This window comes from Thermobia domestica, chromosome 10, assembly GCF_964235325.1.
Source record: "Thermobia domestica chromosome 10, izTheDome1.hap1.1, whole genome shotgun sequence".
Lineage (NCBI taxonomy): Eukaryota > Metazoa > Arthropoda > Insecta > Zygentoma > Lepismatidae > Thermobia > Thermobia domestica.
In genome coordinates, this window is record NC_137463.1 from 121,595,362 (window position 1) to 121,614,568 (window position 19,207).

General features: G+C 35.5%; 1 protein-coding gene across 2 annotated transcripts in view; it reads left to right on the plus strand.

The window, feature by feature from the left end:
• The window catches only part of LOC145662691 (putative fatty acyl-CoA reductase CG5065), a 190,500-nt gene that overhangs the window by 77,513 nt on the left and 93,780 nt on the right, over positions 1-19,207 (plus strand). For both annotated transcript variants that reach the window (XM_081728523.1, XM_081728522.1), the window contains exon 2: positions 14,023-14,256. In XM_081728523.1, the coding sequence (XP_081584649.1) occupies positions 14,023-14,256 (234 nt within the window). The remainder of the gene's footprint in view (positions 1-14,022; positions 14,257-19,207) is intronic.

A 19,207-nucleotide genomic window follows, 5' to 3' on the forward strand; every position in this document is an offset into this window, starting at 1 on the left:
AACGGAAATTTTCATCTGTGACACATTTGATGAGAAATATAGTTAGATGTCACGTGCAAGCACTCTAAACATGTCCTATCCTGTAATTCTATTCGTATGTTTATGTAGGTGAGACTGAGAAATCAAGAAACAAAAATAACTGGTTTTCTTCCAGGGAAAAAATCTAAATGTGAAGGGGTGTTACACTGGGACTTTAATTGCGTCCTTTGTACAAGATTAACAAGTAATAGCAATTTTTTAATTTATTTTAGTTCTTTGGGAGAGGAAGATGGAAGCGAACCCTCGTAAGGACCTCTGCAAGGAAACATGAATACAATCCGCCACTGTTTGTTACATTACACAAAATAGTTTTATATATATATTTGGTCTAGGAATTAATTCGTGCGGGTGGACAAGAGATGGCGCAACGAACGGAGCGTCCCACAGTTCCGTGTATCCACACATGTGTTGCAAACCCCTGTCATCGCGTATCGTTCGTAGTATAGGGCAGTGGATTAAAGCGTCAACAACACCAGTTTGTAGTTAAGTGAACATGGCGCAATTTGTGCCTGATAAAGTGTTTTTGCGGGGTGTCCTGCTGCATTACTTTAACATGCAGAAAAGTGCGACTGAAAGTCATCGTATTTTGGTGGAAGTGTATGGTGACCATGCTCTAGCTGAGCGAACGTGTCAGAAGTGGTTTGCACGGTTTAGAAGTGGTGATTTCGGCTTGGCAGACCAAGAGCGAGCTGGACAGCCAAAAAAATTTCAAGACGAAGAATTGACAGCATTGCTCGAGCAGGATTCGTGTCAAACGCAGGAACAACTTGCAGCAGCATTAGGCGTTGATCAAACAACAGTCTCCAAACGCTTGAAAGCCATGGGAATGATTCAAAAGATGTCACATTGGGTTCCACATGAATTGAAAGACAGAGACGTTGAAAGACGAAAAACCATTTGCGAATTGCTGCTTCAACGACAGAGCAGAAAGGGGTTTCTGCATCGAATTATTACGGGTGATGAGAAGTGGATCCATTACGAGAACCCTAAACGAAAAAAGGCCTGGGTGAAACCAGGTGAACCAGGTCCATCACAACCAAAACGAGATATTCGCTGTGCAAAGGTTATGCTGTGCATATGGTGGGATATGAAAGGTGTGGTGTACTATGAGCTGCTGCAACCGGGTGAAACTATGAATGGAGAACGTTATCGACGACAATTAATGCGTTTGAAGCAAGCTCTGGCCAGAACACGACCAGAATGGGAGAACAGACATGATAAACTTATTGTTCAACATGATAACGCTCGCCCACATGTCGCAAAACCGGTCAAAACCTATTTAGAAAATGTCGGATGGGAAGTTTTACCCCACCCGCCGTATTCACCAGACGTTGCTCCTTCGGACTACTACTTGTTCGACTGCATGAACAGCGATTTGATTGGACAGCGGTTTACTTCTTCAGAAGATATCGAAACATGGGTCTCTGACTGGATCGCTTCCAAGGATGAGGACTTCTTTCGCCACGGAATCCGTACATTGCCTGACAGATGGGCGAAAGTGGTGGCTAGCGATGGACAATATTTTTCTTAAGGTATTTATGTATTTTGTGTTTGTACTACAGCTTCAATGTGTGCGTACCAACCGCACGAATTAATTCCTAGACCAAATATATATATATATATATATATATACATATATATATATATATATATATATATATATATATATATATATATATATATAGAGTTTTAGTCAGGGTTTTCATTCTGCAGGAGAGGGGGGATAGTAATACCTGACGAACATTTTCTATTGTCAGAGTGTTGCAATGATAGCATTTCCTCCATTATAACTTGGCCAAGCTAGTTGCATTATATGTAAAGATTAAGTTAGCCTAAAAAGCTTAAATTTTTATGGCTGTTTTACTCTGTACCCATGTTTCTCATTTTCGGTCTACGGGACTCTGTGTCCGGAAATTTTCGATGGCTTCCAAGTCGGAAAATAAGTGTATCAAAGGCATATATATTATATCTATGGTTATATGAGGCATGGATCTACAGTTTAAAGTGGAATACCGGTAACAACTTCATGAGCTTCCACCGTAAATCGAACCAGAGTCTCCCGCGATCAAGGCGTATGTGTTAACCATACAGCCACGAGGAAATTCACATAAGCACACACACATATATTGTTGAGTTAATTTTGACTTTACCGTCTCTTTCAGCAGCGAGGATATATGAAATGTAGACCTACTGATTAACGTGGAATTCGAACTACATGAGCTCGCGCCGGGAATTGAACTCGAGTCTTCCACGGCAAAGACGTGTACACTAGCCGCGGAGTTCACACACACACACACACAGAATCAGAGTCCTCACACACCAAGGGTGAGAGCTGTGCCACTGAGTCACAGCGGCCACGGGGCTAGGTCGAGTCCACTTTACGTTCATAGTTTCTTAGTACATAAATGTTACGATTATGAAATAGATTTTCCTTAATGAGCTGCATAAAAACAAAAGCTTTCGAAATGCATTAAACAGTTAGCTCGATTTGAGTGTGAACTTAAAGTTATATCAGAGTGTAAATATGGATACGCACCAAAGCTCGAAAACTTAATACACTATTTCTCCTATATAGTCAGCATGTATCAAACAATCGTTCAGCTTTCATTTGAGAGGATGAAAATCGAAGGCCCCTGAACAACTATGTTACTAATGTGCGGAATGTATTTATCTTACAGTGAACTGCATTGATACCAAGTGGCCCAACTCCAAAATTGAAATTTTCCAGGAGTGAAAGTTGAAGTTCAATATCTCATGAACAATCCATATTTCTTTTATATTGGGAACCAAAACCATAACTACTGTATGTAGTTCATTGTTTTATAACTTAGTGTTTACAAAAATCCTTTTAAAAATACCTATTCATAGAAGTGAATGGTACTTATCTGTACTAGTTCTTGGCATCCAAGTAGTTCATTTATTGTAATACTAGCTTAATATACCCATTCTTCGCATGGGGGCTGTATTTGGAAGTCAACACCTGTGGAAGAATCACCATTCATTTCAGTGACCGCGAAAACTATGGATTTGACACTAGTATCAATCAATATGGGCTATTTATACATGTTTCGGTATTCCTCACCCGCTAACACCCGGCCCGCATACAGTAGTAGCTGAATTTGCAAGTCATCGCTGATGGAAGTGTCACCATTGATCTCAGCGACCGTGAAAACTATGGATTTGACACTAATGTCGATCAATTTGGATTACTTTTACTACATGTCCCGCTAAACGCGCCCCCTGAGACCCCCTGGTTCGAAATTTAAAAAAAAAAACGCTTCGTCTTGATCTGGGGCCTGGACTAAGGTACCCGTGACCAAATTTTGGGAACTCTCGGTCCACTCGTCTGGTCCACAGGTAGCACACAGACAGACAGACAAGCATACAAACAAACTCTTTATTTTATTTATATTAGATAAGATATACTATGTAAAATAGTATCGAATCATAATATGTGATTTACAACAAATGATACATTATATATTATCCGTAGCTCGTGATATGCTGCAACATATTAAAGCCTCAGAATAGTTGGGCAAGCGAATAATCCAGAAGTTACGTAACCCTATTGCGTTCATGGGAACGAAAACACAATAATTATAACTGCCTGCTAAATTACTATGGACTACAAACTACTCATTCAGAGAATTTATGAACTTCACTTTATCACAAGAGTTTTATACAAACTACTTTCTTCAAAATACTTTCTTCAAAATAATATTAAAAATTATAGAAAGATTTTCGAGACATTCGAGTCGAGTCGAGATTTTTAAGAGCCGTCTCGACTCGACTCGTGTCTCGACTCGAAAATTCGAGTCGAGAAATACGTTTGTCTCGACTCGTCTCGAATTTTACAAAGTGTGTCTCGACTCGAATCTCGACTCGAATTCGAGTCGAGTCGAGTCGAGATTCGAGACATGTCTCGACTCGAGCGCATCCCTAACTGAATGCTCTTTTTATCGCACGGACTCTCTTCAATGAAAAACAACTTTCATATAACTTTTTGAAAATCTACAGTCTAATTTATATCATAAATTTTAATGTCGACCCTTAGGGGGCACGGTGTCTCAGTGGTAGTGCATTGTGTGGGAGTTCGGTGGAGTAGTAGTGCGCAGTGGTAGTTCGATCTCCGACCAAGTAAGTTTGTGGTGGACAACATCGTATTCATGGGTTTTCTCCGGGCACTCCCGTTTCTTCCCACATTCCACAAATTTCTCCATCTTCATTTACTTGACTTAATCATTCGTCTCCTTAGCTTGTTCCGTCTGCTCATAACTTCTCTTATTGATCCCAAACTTTATACTCACCCTGTTGAAAACAGTAATAAGTTTTGACAACCAGGTTTTTTTCGGAGAAATATTGCGTTTATTGACGTCATCTAAAATACTTCCATCGTTTGTGACTTCTCTTAGGCATAACAATCACTATTGAGACATGCACACACACACACACACACACACACACACATTAAAACATACCTATGTATGCTGCTAAGAATTCCAAGGTTTCATTAGTATGTATACCACTTGACGTCTTTTGTCGAAGACAAAATGCTGATGAAAATCAAAGTTCAAACACCTACCACAACAAGCTTTCACGAATCACCTGTCTCTGTTTCTTCCTTCTCTTCGGTCTTTATTATGATGTGCATTTATTCATTACAATATTGCTTCAAATTCTTTGCGAGAATAAATTGAAATAATGTGTTCGTATTTATAGATATGTGTAATTAATTTCAATTGTTTTGTTAATTCTGGTATAGCATATATATATATATATATATATATATATATATATATATATGGCGAGCTCCGATTATTTATTTTGGTAAGAATCTGGATGTCAGTTCTCTTAGCAAAACGAATGGGTCCCTTAGAAAAAAAATATGTATAAACAATGTTAAAAAAATACTGTATATCAGATTTAATGTAAGGGACCTATTAAATTGACTTGCGTGATCGCAACGCATCTTTGCGATCAATTTCCGACAAACAACGTTAAAGGTATTTTTTAGGTATTTGTGTAATGACTTCAATCATAAGATTTGCGATCTTGAAACTAAATTTATCATATTGAAAGTCTTGAATACGAATTTTACAACATTTCTGATTAAACATGCTATCTGTTTGGTGAATTTTTTTGCAGGGAGCAAGCAAAATTATACAAAATCACAAGCTTTCATTTGGGATTTGACTAACATAGGTATGTTAATTCCACGCAAAGTAAAATCGCAAACACGTCGTAAACGAAGAGAAAAATTTTACGACACACCGTGATCTCAAATGTTTGGAAGAACGATATTTAATCGTCCTCGTTGTTTGTCGTAAATTGATAACAAAGATGCGTTGCGATCACATAAGTCAATATTTAATCGGCCCCAATGTTTACATATTCGATTTAATCCCATCAATATCCTATTTACTTCAAGAGAAATCTAAAGTGAAATGTTTCCTGAATTTTATACATTCTGCTGTCAAAAATATCTATTTATGAACTTTAAGGAATAATTGCTGCCCTCACCGCTGGTTTAGTGGCTAGCGCGCGTCCCTTTATTGCACAGGGATATGTGTTCGATTGCCGCCGAGAGTGACTTGGAATTTGAACGGATTTCATCTTAAACTATAGGTTCACATTTCATCCTCCATGTTGAAAAAGGACGCTAAACTTCTTTTTTAAAAAATAAAAAGTCTATTTATGAATTTCACTGTCCAAATGCATTAACGAAGTCATGAGTTATAGAATACCATAAACGTAACTGATGACTAAATTCAATTTATGGGAAATAACCACAAATGGCAAATATTTATTAAACATATCATTTAATATCCAAATAGTCATAAATCCCAACGAACTAGAAATATCGTTGTTGTCATGCAAAACGTGAAGGAAGGAAGTTTGTTTATTATGCTCTTGTTATTTTCTAGTCAATTTATTTGAGAAATTATTAAAGTATTCTCTTTTTGCTGGGATGCATGTTAGATCGCTCATCTTCAGTGTTTGTAGGCCTGAGCTCGATTCCTGACGGGAATTTACTCTCAATTAGATTGGAGGATATGATCATGTGACGTAAGACAACAAACAATTTGCGTCTTTGAAAAAAAAAACGTTTCCGATCAACTTTGAAGATTCTTGACAGATTTTCGTTTTTTTTTTATTTCCAGTTACAGAAGTATGAACCCAAAGACTTGTCACCCCCCCCCCCCAAAAAAAAAAGTATATTCCTATAATATTAACCTTAAAATTACTTTATTGCATATCTGTTTTAAACAATCCTTTTGAGGTTCGAAATAAAGATTGCTTTGAGCCGTAATATAACATGGAGGTAGTGATATATCTTTAGATTTAGGTATTTATGCTACGCTACTGGACAGGATCACTGTTTAGTTGTGTTTCCACGCATTATAGTCTTTTTTAAAACAATTCCTTTTAAAGTCTATCTAATAAAGCATTACTCACGCAGAATAATTAGCTTTCATGGTTCTTACATAGTTTGAAAGCCAATCAATTCTTTATGAATCTCACGTAAGAAAATTACTTTCTCCTAACGACATCTGTATGCTACTTAATTCAAGCAAAGGTATGTCATTGTCATAAAAGGGTATACCTGTATAAGCATACGGAGAAAAACGTTTGTCATTTACTTCAAAGCAAATAAAGAACGTAATATGACGACGTAGATTTCGGTGGTTGTGTGATTGATTTGGAATTTAACATTTCCTTCCACTACTGATGCTATATAAAATTTTATGAAAACATAGATACTAGTAATTTAAAAGAGCTTAGCATATGATAGAAGACAAAGCAACAATAAGAATAATGCAAAAGAACTAACGCTCTTGTCACTAATAAAAAGTGCACACTCTTGGGTACATTTCTAACTGCGCTGTTTATGGAAATTTGAGAATAGTGAATAGAATGGGACTATTTTATTTTTGAACATATCGTCCATGGGATTACCTCAGAAAAGTGCGTATATGCGTATATGACGCTCTGTGTGAATGTTTGCATTCCGTTTCTTCTTTCTTTATTTTCATTTAACGTCCCACAATTATACTCTGAGACTAAGAAAGACGTTGATGAGAATGAACAAAATGCTAGAATGAAGAAAGTGAGAGGAAACGTTAGAACTCCGAAAGAACACATGCACATTGTGTTTATCCACCACAAAAGCCACTTGGCGAGAGTTGGGATCGAACCTAGGAAACCATCCGGGTTTGTTCTATTGTTTTATTATCTGTTTTTCTTACTCTTTTTCTTTCATAATGCTTTGTATTACAAATTTAAAAAAAGTACCAACTTAAAAGGTAATTATGCAATTTAAAGCATAGTTATACGCGTGTGAATACATGCTTATAATTACCTGTATCAAATATAATTGCAGTGTCGTCACAGCTTTCGAGTTATTCTTTTTTTAACCACTTTTTCCCAATTATTTCTTAGTCATTATATTTGCACTAAAGAAAACTAAATTATGCAGCAGGCAAATATTTTTTAAATTTGAGAGCTACTTTTCATTTGAGAAATCACTGATGATCTATATCTGTTGTTCGTTGGTCCGCGACAAACGGAATCATAAAGCAATAACAGTGATAAATACAAACAGTTTGACATAGATCTTCGAGAGCTACTTGTCAGGATATGCCGGTCGACAATTACTCCGGGGTCGACGCGATAGGCTTCTCTGCTATACACCTATAAGAATTGTATTTAGTTGTTACAAATAATTTGAAAAATCAATAAATAACCTGCTATCTCTTTATACCTATATGAGATAAATGTATAAGCAAATATCACAAATTTGAGATTATTTTTCGTGACCCCATGGACGGACATGTTTAAGAAAAACATGTAGTTCCATTGGATTCATTAACCCTCAAATTAGTATAAGAACCGTAATTAGAAATGTACCTAAGCGGCGTGTTTTTTTATGAGTGTCATGAGCATTAGTTCTGTCCTCCTGGTTGCGGTAGTTCAGTTACACCGTGAACTTGCGTAAGGACAAAGTGAACATCCACAGAGAGTCATAAGGGCGTGTATGCTGTACGAGTTCAAACTGGGATCAAACGCCGTTGCAGCGGGGCGGAAGATATGCCATGCCTTTGGTGAGGTGTCGTTACTACGCGAACAGTGCAGTGGTGGTTTAATAAGTTTAAGGACGGTGACGAAACACTCAAAGAAGCACCACATGCCGGAAGACCAACACGTGTACAAAATGAAGATCTTCAGGTAGCAGTTAAAGCGAACAGTGGACATACATGTGAGGAACGGACTACAATTCAGTGTGAGTAAAGAAGCCATTCGGCAGCATCTTTTGGGAAACACTACAAGTTGGGTCGATGGGTCCCACATGATTTGACTCCGGTCCAGAAGGCAACGCGTGCAGACACCTGTTTCTTTGCTGTCTCGTCTGAGGAAGGAGCCATTTCTGGACAGGATGTTGACATGTGATGAGAAATAAGTCCTGTACAAAGCTCCGCGGAGCCGTCATCATTAGTTAGCATCCCACGAACCGATTCCAAAACAGCCGAAACCAGCACTGCACCAGAAGAAGGTCCTCCTGTGTGTTTGGTGGACTGTTCGCGGCCTTGTGCATCGGGAACTGCTACCAGCTGGTCAGAGGATTAATGCAACTGTGTACTGTTAGCAGTTGAGCCGTGTTCAAGAAACACTCAAAACTCTGGAGCCAGCACTTCTGAATCGCAAAGGAGTCCTCCTGTTACAGGATAACGCTAAGCTCCACGTGGCTAGGATGACCCGGGACACCATATTATGCCTTGGATGGGAAAGACTTGCATTCGCCATACTCCCCGGACATTTAACTGTCCGATTATCGTCTGTTCCATTCCTTGGACAATCACCTTAGAGGAGCCAGCTCAAATCTCTGGTAGAGGTGCAAAATGCACTTGATACCTTCTTCACATCACGGCTCACCAAGTTCTACCGCGATAGAATCCTTTGCCTTCCGGAACGTTGGTAGAAGGTCGTGATTGGGACTATTTTTGATCTTGCAGATAGGTGACATATCGATATTAGGTGGTGGGTGAAAAAGCGACTGAACTTTCTTGGTTACTTTTATAACTCCCAATATTTTCTTCTATTTTTCAAATCATCGATCAGTTGTGTTCTTCCTATTCGTCGCTTTCCTTCTAGAGGCAGTAAGAAGAAGGCAATTTCTTCGCAAAATGTGTCCAATCCAATTAGTCTTCCTATGAATAATTCTGGCTAGAAGCGTCCTCTTCTCTCCTATCTGTTTTAGAACATCTTCATTTCTTGCTCTCTCTGTCCATTTTATCTTCTCCATCTTGAGCCTGCTAGTTAAGAGTGATCTTTTCTTGTTGAATGCCTCTTTGGCTATGGCGATTCTGGACCTGATATCTTTGGTGCAGTAAGCATCTCTAGTGAAAATGCTTCCCAGATACTTTTACTGTCGTCCTTCTAGTACTATAAAGAAAAGCTTCATGAGGGATATCCTTCAGAATCAGTTTAATCTCTATAGATGGTGTGGTTGTCGTTCAGCACCAATTTGTGCATTAACAGAAAAAAAATTTAAGGATTTTAAGGATGATGATTTACACTTATTACACTTGCTCATATCATTTTGTTTAGTTTACTGAGACCTATCGATTTTATTTACGTCTAATCTTTAAAAAAAATTGTTTATAGCTAATAATATTGTAGAGTTGTAATAAAATATTTTTAAAAACTCTATTTAAGATTAACTTTTTTTTCGAGTAAATATTTCCGGGAAACGACCTTCAGTTGCCGCAAGAAATAGCGTAAAAGTTTTATTATTATTATAATTATTATTTACTTATCGCTAAACGCTAGTTTACACTGGAATATCTTACAAATCTATGTGAACTATCTGAGAGAATTACTATGAGAATAATATTATTATAATGCAGTGTAATTACGATTATTGTATTACAAAAATGTATTATAAAAATAATCACGAGGGTGAAGATATGACATGAGTTACAACATACAACGTCGTAGTCATTATTTTAAATCACATTATTATTTTTCTGTTGCGTGGCTAAAAGAGATTTTCAAACTACAATGGTAATCTACCGTATGTTAGAAATATCGTTACACAAGCTCACTTTTCCCAAAGATCTAGTACTAGTTTATTCTCAAGGTCATAGTTAATACATAAATAATGATAAACAATTTTATAGAATTCACTCTTGTTAACTGCATCAACGGAGATAACTTCTAGATTTCCATTGAAGATCGTAAGTATTATATGAAAGATAGATTTCAGGCTACGCTAGTTCTTTGATTTTCGTCCTCTTGCTTTTCTTTTCTTTTCTTTTCTTTTTTTTTAATATAGCTTGCAAAATGCAAATTAAAAGTTGAATTACTAAATATTTTCATCTGTATTTTGGCAAAATCTTTGCAAATGTTTGCATTATTTTCTTAAAATAGGAAAATATGAATAAGTAAATTATTATTATTATTAATATTATCAAAATTGAATGACGTTATGACCTAGGAAATGCTATACCTGAGCAGACGGATCTTAGTTTTGTGATGTATAGTCATTACAACCATGGTCACTCGAAGAAAATTTTCTAAGGTGCGCTGAAATCCCTGGTTACTATATTACGTTTGGTACTTTTTATCTATATTAACAAAATCTTAAGAAATTTAATACATTTTCGTGAGCAGGGGTTTCTCGGACTCCACCCTGCCTTTCCCTTCGAGTGCCCATGATTACAACCGTTCTCATCGCCGTTATTTCTGGCTTTCTAGATTGAATTTCGGTACTTTTTAATTCAAGTAGCTTGCCAATTGTACCATGATGGTGCGATAGACAATGCTAAAATCATTGTGTTCCACATAGAATAGTTGAGTTGATTTTGAGTCGAACGTCCCTTTCAGCAGTGAGGCTATATGGGACGTGGACCTACTGATTAACTAGAATGAACTACATGAATTCCCGCCGGGAATCAACCCGGGTCTCCCACACCAAAGGCGCTTACTAACCGCTTAACCATGAAGGAGATCTCCACAGGAAATAGAAATCGGGACTAGATATACGCATACTAACAATTTACAGCTGTGAAAATGTTTGAAAATGTTATGAACTATGCATCTAATATACAGTATATTTATTGAAGAAATATTTTGCAAGATAGTCTAATACCTATAGGACTAATGACATTCTTGCTTAAGAGAAGCCCAAGTGATTTCTAATGATCAATCCTTTTATTAAACAGAATAACAATTGAAAAATTAATGAAAGATCTCTCTCCAACTATCTTCGTCAGCTATCTCATTGCGGATATGTTGTTTCCTGTAGAAGGTGATTTTACCTATTTTACCTGTACTGTTCAGAGATACAAGTCGTCAATGAAAGCAAGAAAAGATAGTTAATGAAACCTGTAGAACATGATTTCAAATAACTTATATTCATGTAATTCCTAAAGCCATTATCACACTAAATTAAGCGAGAGTTAGAGAAGAGAGTCCTGAAGTAATCTTGCGATTTGGAAAAGATGACATATGCATATTCTACAGCTATACAGTCCAGTGTAGGTACTTATCGTGGTAAGACGGAAGTTAATATTCAATATATATATATATATATATATATATATATATATATATATATATATATATATATATAAGTGTGGCTGAAGAAAGTAGCTGTCAACTTTATGAGTAAGTATTTCGCGTTTACATATAAATAGGTTATGTTTTGTGCAGAAATTTGAAACGATGGGACTCCGGAAGGAAATAACAATTTTTAATTAAGCATACTTACTTATTGTCCATACAGTACTTATTCTGTCAGTCATTCGGGTGTTGTATTGTAAGAGCAGATAGATATGCTTGGAAGTTTGCTAGCTAAGGTGATTGTTAACAGAAAATGCGGAAATAGAAGACAATAAAGTGTGTATTTAATTTCGCATTCCTTTTATCTCTCCACGTTCCGTTAGCACTTTTGTGCCTTAATGAGAAAGACTTTCACAGCCGAACTTTTCTCCATTGTAGACTCTTCCTTATTTTACCCTGACAACAGCAGGAGACCAAATGATCGTAATAGTGGGGATGACAACAATATTCGTTATTTGTTACTGAAGTGTTAAAAAAAAAAACATTCAGCAACAACGCCTGCAAATGAGATTCCCTTTTGTGTAGTCGACATTGACTTTCTAATGACTCAGGAGATTTCGGAAGAGAAGGGTCTTTTCGTTTGCAGGCCCGTTTTTCATAACAGTATGCTGTACATTACCACTTCACACATATAAAGAACATATTTATTTTCCTGTTAGTTATCTGCTCCTTATGAGTCTTAGAATTTTTTTTCTCCTTATTACACAACTGCAGTGAAGCTAGAATTATGGTATTTGTAACAATTCATGTTTCTAAATTTTGTTATTTGCATGTAGAACCTAAAAATGCTTGAATGAAATGTCGATATTCATCACAATCTCAAACAAAAATGAAAAATTAAATTTCTAGTTTTGTGTCCCATGTTTATGCCCTTTAGGCTAAAAAGACAGATGATGAATAAAAGTGAATAAAAGTGAAAGAACCGGTGGAATGATAATGTGGGAAGAAATGGTAAGACCCCAAGGAAACGATGTTGTCCACCACAAATTCACATAACTGGGATTCAGCCAAAGTACTCCTAGCATCAGAGGTGAGCGTTTTACCACAGCCTCCATGACATCCTTCCTCAAGAGTGTAACTATGTTGTGACAATAATCAGTTTATTACCTGGTTTCAACTAGCATTAAATTAACAACAGTTGTGAAAATCCTTGAAATCAAATTTAGTCTATTGCTTGAAAACAATGTAAATTGTTTCACATTAATCATGTTTTCTAAAGCTATCCATTCCAGCTGACCAAAACAAGTATTTGTATTGATACGAGTCTTGTTATAGGCCTAGTATTTCATTATTTCAATTGAGGTTGTATGTCTTTGGGTGCAAACTTAGATATTCATAACTTATATCCAGTGATTTTACTTTTAAAAAAACTATTTACCGGAGCAACTATAATTCACACAGCTCATGAGCCAATTTGTCACTGAACTACAGAATATCTAAGATAAGTAATTTCCGGAACAACGTTCCCGTCCTTTTCTGTCCAACTAAGCCACTGCTTGCACCGCTAATTAACGTTATTAATAATTGTTTTGTATCATAGTAAATTCAATGTAGAAACTTATAAAAATAATCGTTTATGTTGGAAGATGGTGGATGAAATTTCGATACAACCTCATTATAGTCAAAATTTATTTTAAGTATATTTCTGTAATAACTTTGGCTAGTACGTTATTTAAAGCTTTTTTTTCATCAAAATTATGGACTATCGTACCTTATCGTCATAAAGTACACTATATGGCTTAATTTAAAATTGAGTAAAGAACGGAGCCGATTTTAGAGCATTTTGATTTTGTGAAAATGAGTCATTGCATTTCCAGTCAAATTTCGGAAGATATTTTCAAACACTTCCTTTGCTTCGCTTTGAAGCTTATTAAAATTATTATTAAATTTGAAGATTATTAAAATACTTCAGTACGAATAAGCAAAGTAGAAAGATTAAAGTATAATATACGGTAACGAAAATTGTATAAAGTTAGAGGAGCACAAAAGCAAGGCTTTGACTGGGCACATTTTTTGATTTTGCTATTGTTGCAATCACGCAAAGCAATCAAGCAAAAGTCTAAAGAATCAACCACCTACATTTGTGGTACTACAACATGCTATATCTATCTACCTATACAGCCGCGGATCAGATATGATTAAGAAGGGAGGCTAAACCATAACTTGCCGCCTTTATCTAATGTAAAGAAAGTAGGACTGAAGCCCATTTTATCCAGTGTATACCTGAGCCTCAAGGAGGGGGCTATAGCCCCTATAGTCCTCCCATTGTATCCGCGTTTGTATATATTTATGTATATAATATTATTATAGAAGTTACTTTGTTAGTTGTATATATTAAAATATGTTTTCTTTTTTTTCTAGAACTTTCACTGCAGTATGTTAACTAAGGAAATCCAAGAAGTTAAGTCAACTCCTATATTAGATTTTTACAAGGACAAAGGTGTGTTAATTACTGGTGGCACAGGATTTCTGGGGAAAATTGTCCTTGAGAAGCTCCTGAGATCCTGTCCCGACATTGGAACCATATTTCTTCTTATGAGACCAAAGAAAGGACAGAATGTGGCTCATCGACTGGAAAATCTATTTAATGATCCGGTAAGTAGTGCAACACATCATTCAATTTTAGTAGAAATATCTTGCATGTAGTCTTGTACATAGGGGTGTTAATGAAGTATACTATAATCTACTATACTGAACTATATTAAACTGTAAAAGATGACTCCACATTAAAATAAAACAAAAGTTTCTATGGGTCCTCAAGGATCAGTGTACAGTTTCATCGAAACTGCTACAGCTAGGGCCATCGAAAAGTGTGAAAAAACACGTCGCAGCACACGTTATTCAAATACAAAAATCCGTGGAGCACACAGTCCCTAACATTTCAGAATTCCTACCAATGCATTCTGTGTTCACTGTTGTCAAGGCTTAATTTTTACCTACTTTGGACCGCAGCTTTAAGTCCGAGTATATCTGGGAATTCTGTTTGAAACATTCTGGGAATTACGCCCTGTGGGAAATCTCTTGCAAACCCATCGCACATTTATTAAATATGCATTTTTGGATGTCCTATGTGTGACTTCTTTTATGCTGATATGGACTGTCACTCCACGGTACTTCTTGTTCTAAATAACATGTAGAATGTATTTTTTCAATGTTTTTGGATGGCTTTAGCTCTGAAACTGTACACTTTTCCCTACAGTCCGTATGTACTTTCTTTCTTATCTACCACTGTTAACATGTTATTTCAACACCAAGACCATCACCTTCATAGGCTATTAGAAATATCTAGTAACTGATAGTGACAATTTACATAAGTTTTTTTTCCTGTTAGCAACGCTTTACCCAGTACCAACGAACGTACAACGTATTATATTTCCTCTGTGCATCATTGTTCACGAAAACACGTATTCTGTGGAGTATGCATTTTCAGATAACATTTACATAAATAGAAGCCCTGCCATCTGTTGTTCCTATGTTTACTATGTTCTTAGCAGTAGGTAAAATGAGCCATTGCGTAAGAACGCATTCGTAGCAACCAACACTTACAAAATATGTTTGATTAATTTTTGAAATTTGTTTTTGAAAACTCTGTCATATCGACGGGCATTCTAAACATACATAAAACACGAAATAAATATGTTTATAAATCAATGTTATAAAGAAATTAGTGTTGTTAAAATTATCCTAATATTCTTCTATTATTATTCGAATATTCAAATATCGAAATAATCGTTTTCAATATTCGGAAATGAATTTTGCTCGAATATTTCAACAATATATAATCGAGAAATACATTATTCGAATATTCAAATCAGCAATTATTTAAATTTTAATAGCATTATAAGAACCTATGTAAGTTCTACTAGTTTTTTACAAAATAATTCCACAAACGTTCCCTGTGCCGTGGCAGATCATCTGTGCAACGGATAGTTTATGTAATGTTCTTGAAATGAAAATATGCATGACAAAAAAAAACTTTGTATATTGTTTTTTACTGAGTTCTGCAAAAGCCTCTTACAGGTCATCCAAATCCGAAGATATAGGAAAGTGTCTCCGACACTTCATGAGAGCTGACGTATTTATTGTAGAATTCCTTTTCTTTGACCTTGTCAAACACAATCTTAATAATTTAAATAACATTACTTGAAATATGTATGAAAATCAAATTTTAAAAGTTACTCATCCATACCATTCTTCGAAATTGTTCGTCTAATTTTAGTTACCGTAAGGAGTATGTACTTGACCATTAACTTTGAGGTTTTTTTTTTTTTTTTTAACTTTAACGGTACTAGCACCACCGCTATTTGAAATTCAAACATGGATAGGTAGAGAAAACAAATTGCATGCTGTTCATTTATGTAATTCTTCCAGTATGTTTTCTGAAGTCATCAAATATATTTAACTTCATAAATCATGGAGGAGTTAGAAACAAGCCAACATGAATTTTGTGTGAAATTCTGTAACTCGTGTAAGTACTCTCAGTAGGTGACCCCTTAAGCTGAATGTCCAGAAGTTTGAAAGGCCATCCGATCATGCAGTGCCTACGATTGGATATCTTTCTAATTGAGTTTTTTTTTTTAACTAAATTGAAGACGTCGAATCCAAAGAAAGTATTTTTAAACTGGTTCGTCCATGGCGTCACGGAAAAATGACCTTAAAGTTGGAGACTTTGAAGTACTGCTTATGGTAATAGCAAAAATGCCCACGCCTGGGTAAATTTCTAATTGCAATTTTTATACTTTTCATTAAGATAAGTGTCTATATATGATTCAGTAATGATACGATATATATACACACACAATGTTTTAAGTGTGTGTGGTTTGCAGTACGACATATTGAATGAATTTCTTCTTTATGGTTAATAAAGTAAAGATGTACTATATCCCAACTTTGAAGTCAGTTTTCGCGGGACTCCATAGACGTATACGTTTAAAATAGTTTTATTGGGTTTAGCACTCTCACAATTACTATAAAAACGCAATTAGAAATGTATCGAAGGTTGGACACTTTTACTATTACCATAAGCAGTAGTTCAAATACTTCAACTTTAAGATAATTGTTCTCGTGACCACATGGGTAGATAAGTTTAAACAATCCCATTGGATTTAACATCCTCAAATCAGTATTAAAAATAACAATTAGAAATGATCCAACGTGAACACTTTTACTATTGCTGTAAGCAGTGCTTCAAAGACTCCAGCTTTGAAGCCATTTTTCTCGTAGCGCCATGGCCTCGAATAAGTTTTAAAATGGTTTCTTTATATTCAGCAACCTTACTTTAGTATAATAAGCGCGATTAGAAATTTATCCAAGCGTGGGAAGTTTTTACTAATGGGATGATCAGATTTCATAGTTTACTGCAAAATATGAAATAAATTTTAGTTTTACATTGTACGATCATGATCTGTAAGCTAAAGTAGTTGAATGATTAATACAAGTGCATGGTTATGAAAGAATTGGTAGGAAAATAATGTGGGAGGAAATGGTAGAAAAAGAAAAAACAATAAATATGATGTTAACCACAAACCCACATGGCCTTGGGTCGAATCAGGGACCGATTTGTCACCTTTTCTTTATTTATAAGACTTTTCAACCTTTTTTTTATTTTTAAAATTCCCTACATTTGTTTTGAGTTTCTACCAGGCCTGATAGAAATATAAACAGAAATAGAAATAGAAACAGAAACATTGTGGACAGTTAAAAATGCGCATGCTCTTCAGAGAAATTCAAACCCACGACGGGTTTTACAGAAGCAGACAGTTTTACATATACAGAAGCATCAGCACAATGCTTCTGACCACTCAAATACATTACATTAGTTTTCACTGAGCCAACAGTGTTTAAAGAAAAAAGATATTGGGTTTTCTAAACATTTATGTTTCTTAAGAAGTAAACTATTCAGTGTAGATAGGGTACAATATGTTTCTCGAACATCTTCAAACATTGTGAATAAATACAGCAATATTGTGTTATTAATTGTCCGGTAAATGGCAACAAAATTTTAATGCTATCCGCTGAGATAGCTTGAACCATCAACAACAAATAACTTTTCATGTCTGAAATAATTATAATAATAAATTCCGAATCCCTTTCTAAGAAATATTTCGTGTTGCACTATTGAACTGTTTAAATGTTGTGAAACACGAATCCAACGAACATCCAGACAGGAATTTGATTTTTGTGTTTTATTCGATTTAGAAAGACTTTTTTTTTAAAAGGTAATGAGGTCTACAAAAACTTGTTGCTATAATGTGTAAGGATAAACGATGCTTTATGTAACGAAGCGATATAAAAAAGTTCCTGTATAAGGGCAGGGACTATCGTTACTTTCTAACAGGTTCAATACATATGCATTTCGTGACATTCATAAAGTCACTTGCTAGATGATGTGACTATGTGTGAACATTCAGTGTATCAAATACATATAAAACTATTTCTTTCTTTTTTTTTATGCAATTCTCCGTTTCATAATACATACGGTATGTAACATACTGTTTTTTTCGTTCGAACAACAACAATAAATAAATTTTGTGTTGTACTTCTTATTTGAAAGTATTGAGAAAGGTTAGGAATAACAGTAACTGATGGAATGGAAAGTTCTAGTTTAATGTCCTACATGTTATAAATAGACGTATATTGAATTGTTGTAGTTTGTAGTGAATGTTAACCGGAATTACAAAGTGCTTAGAAATCCAATTTACGTAGCAGTATTCATTCGTACATGATGTAAACGTCTCACAAGTTTAACACATGGTGCAATCGGTAGGACTCAAACTTACGCTCTCAAATGACACTGGACGAAAATGTTTTCTTAGAACTTAATTACGCAAATTAATTCGTATTTAATCTCTAAAGAAAAGATTCTACAAGAGATGAGCAAGGATGTTTGGGTTCAAAAGGTGATAGTTTGGATGGAGAACGAATGACCCGAAAGATTGTCAAAAGAGCTTTATACCAAAAAACAAAAATGGTTTCTCCACAATAGATATTTTCTAGATTGGTCAGAGAATTATTAGAAAGGGATGTGTATTTCTTCCTAGGGCATTGAGGCAAAATATTTGGCCTGATTGCATAGTGAACATTTGAACTTAGAGCAGATGAAAAATATAGCAAAAGCCGAGATATGGTAGCCAGAAATGTTGAATGATATTCATGAATGGGTAGAGAATTGTGTTTTGTATGGTCATATCGAATATATCTAGAAAGGACGATTTATCGTGAGTGAAAGAATCCAAACCATAGTATAGACTACATTCAGATCATTTTTATGCATTTGGCTACTTGATCCTTTTGTTGGTTGATGTCTGCACGATCTTGATACTGGTTTGTCTAGCAGACTCCACAAAATTTAGTGATACTGTTGACAAGCTAGAATAAATGTTTTAATTTCTAGGAGTTTCCGAAGTCATCATGGACCACTATTCCAGGAGAATGCTTTTACTTCGTATTGTCGGCAGAGAAGCAGTCATTTTGCTCACATTCCTATATATAATCCTGAAAGCAATAGGATAGTGGAGGGCGGTAGAATCGGTCAAAAAATTGTTGC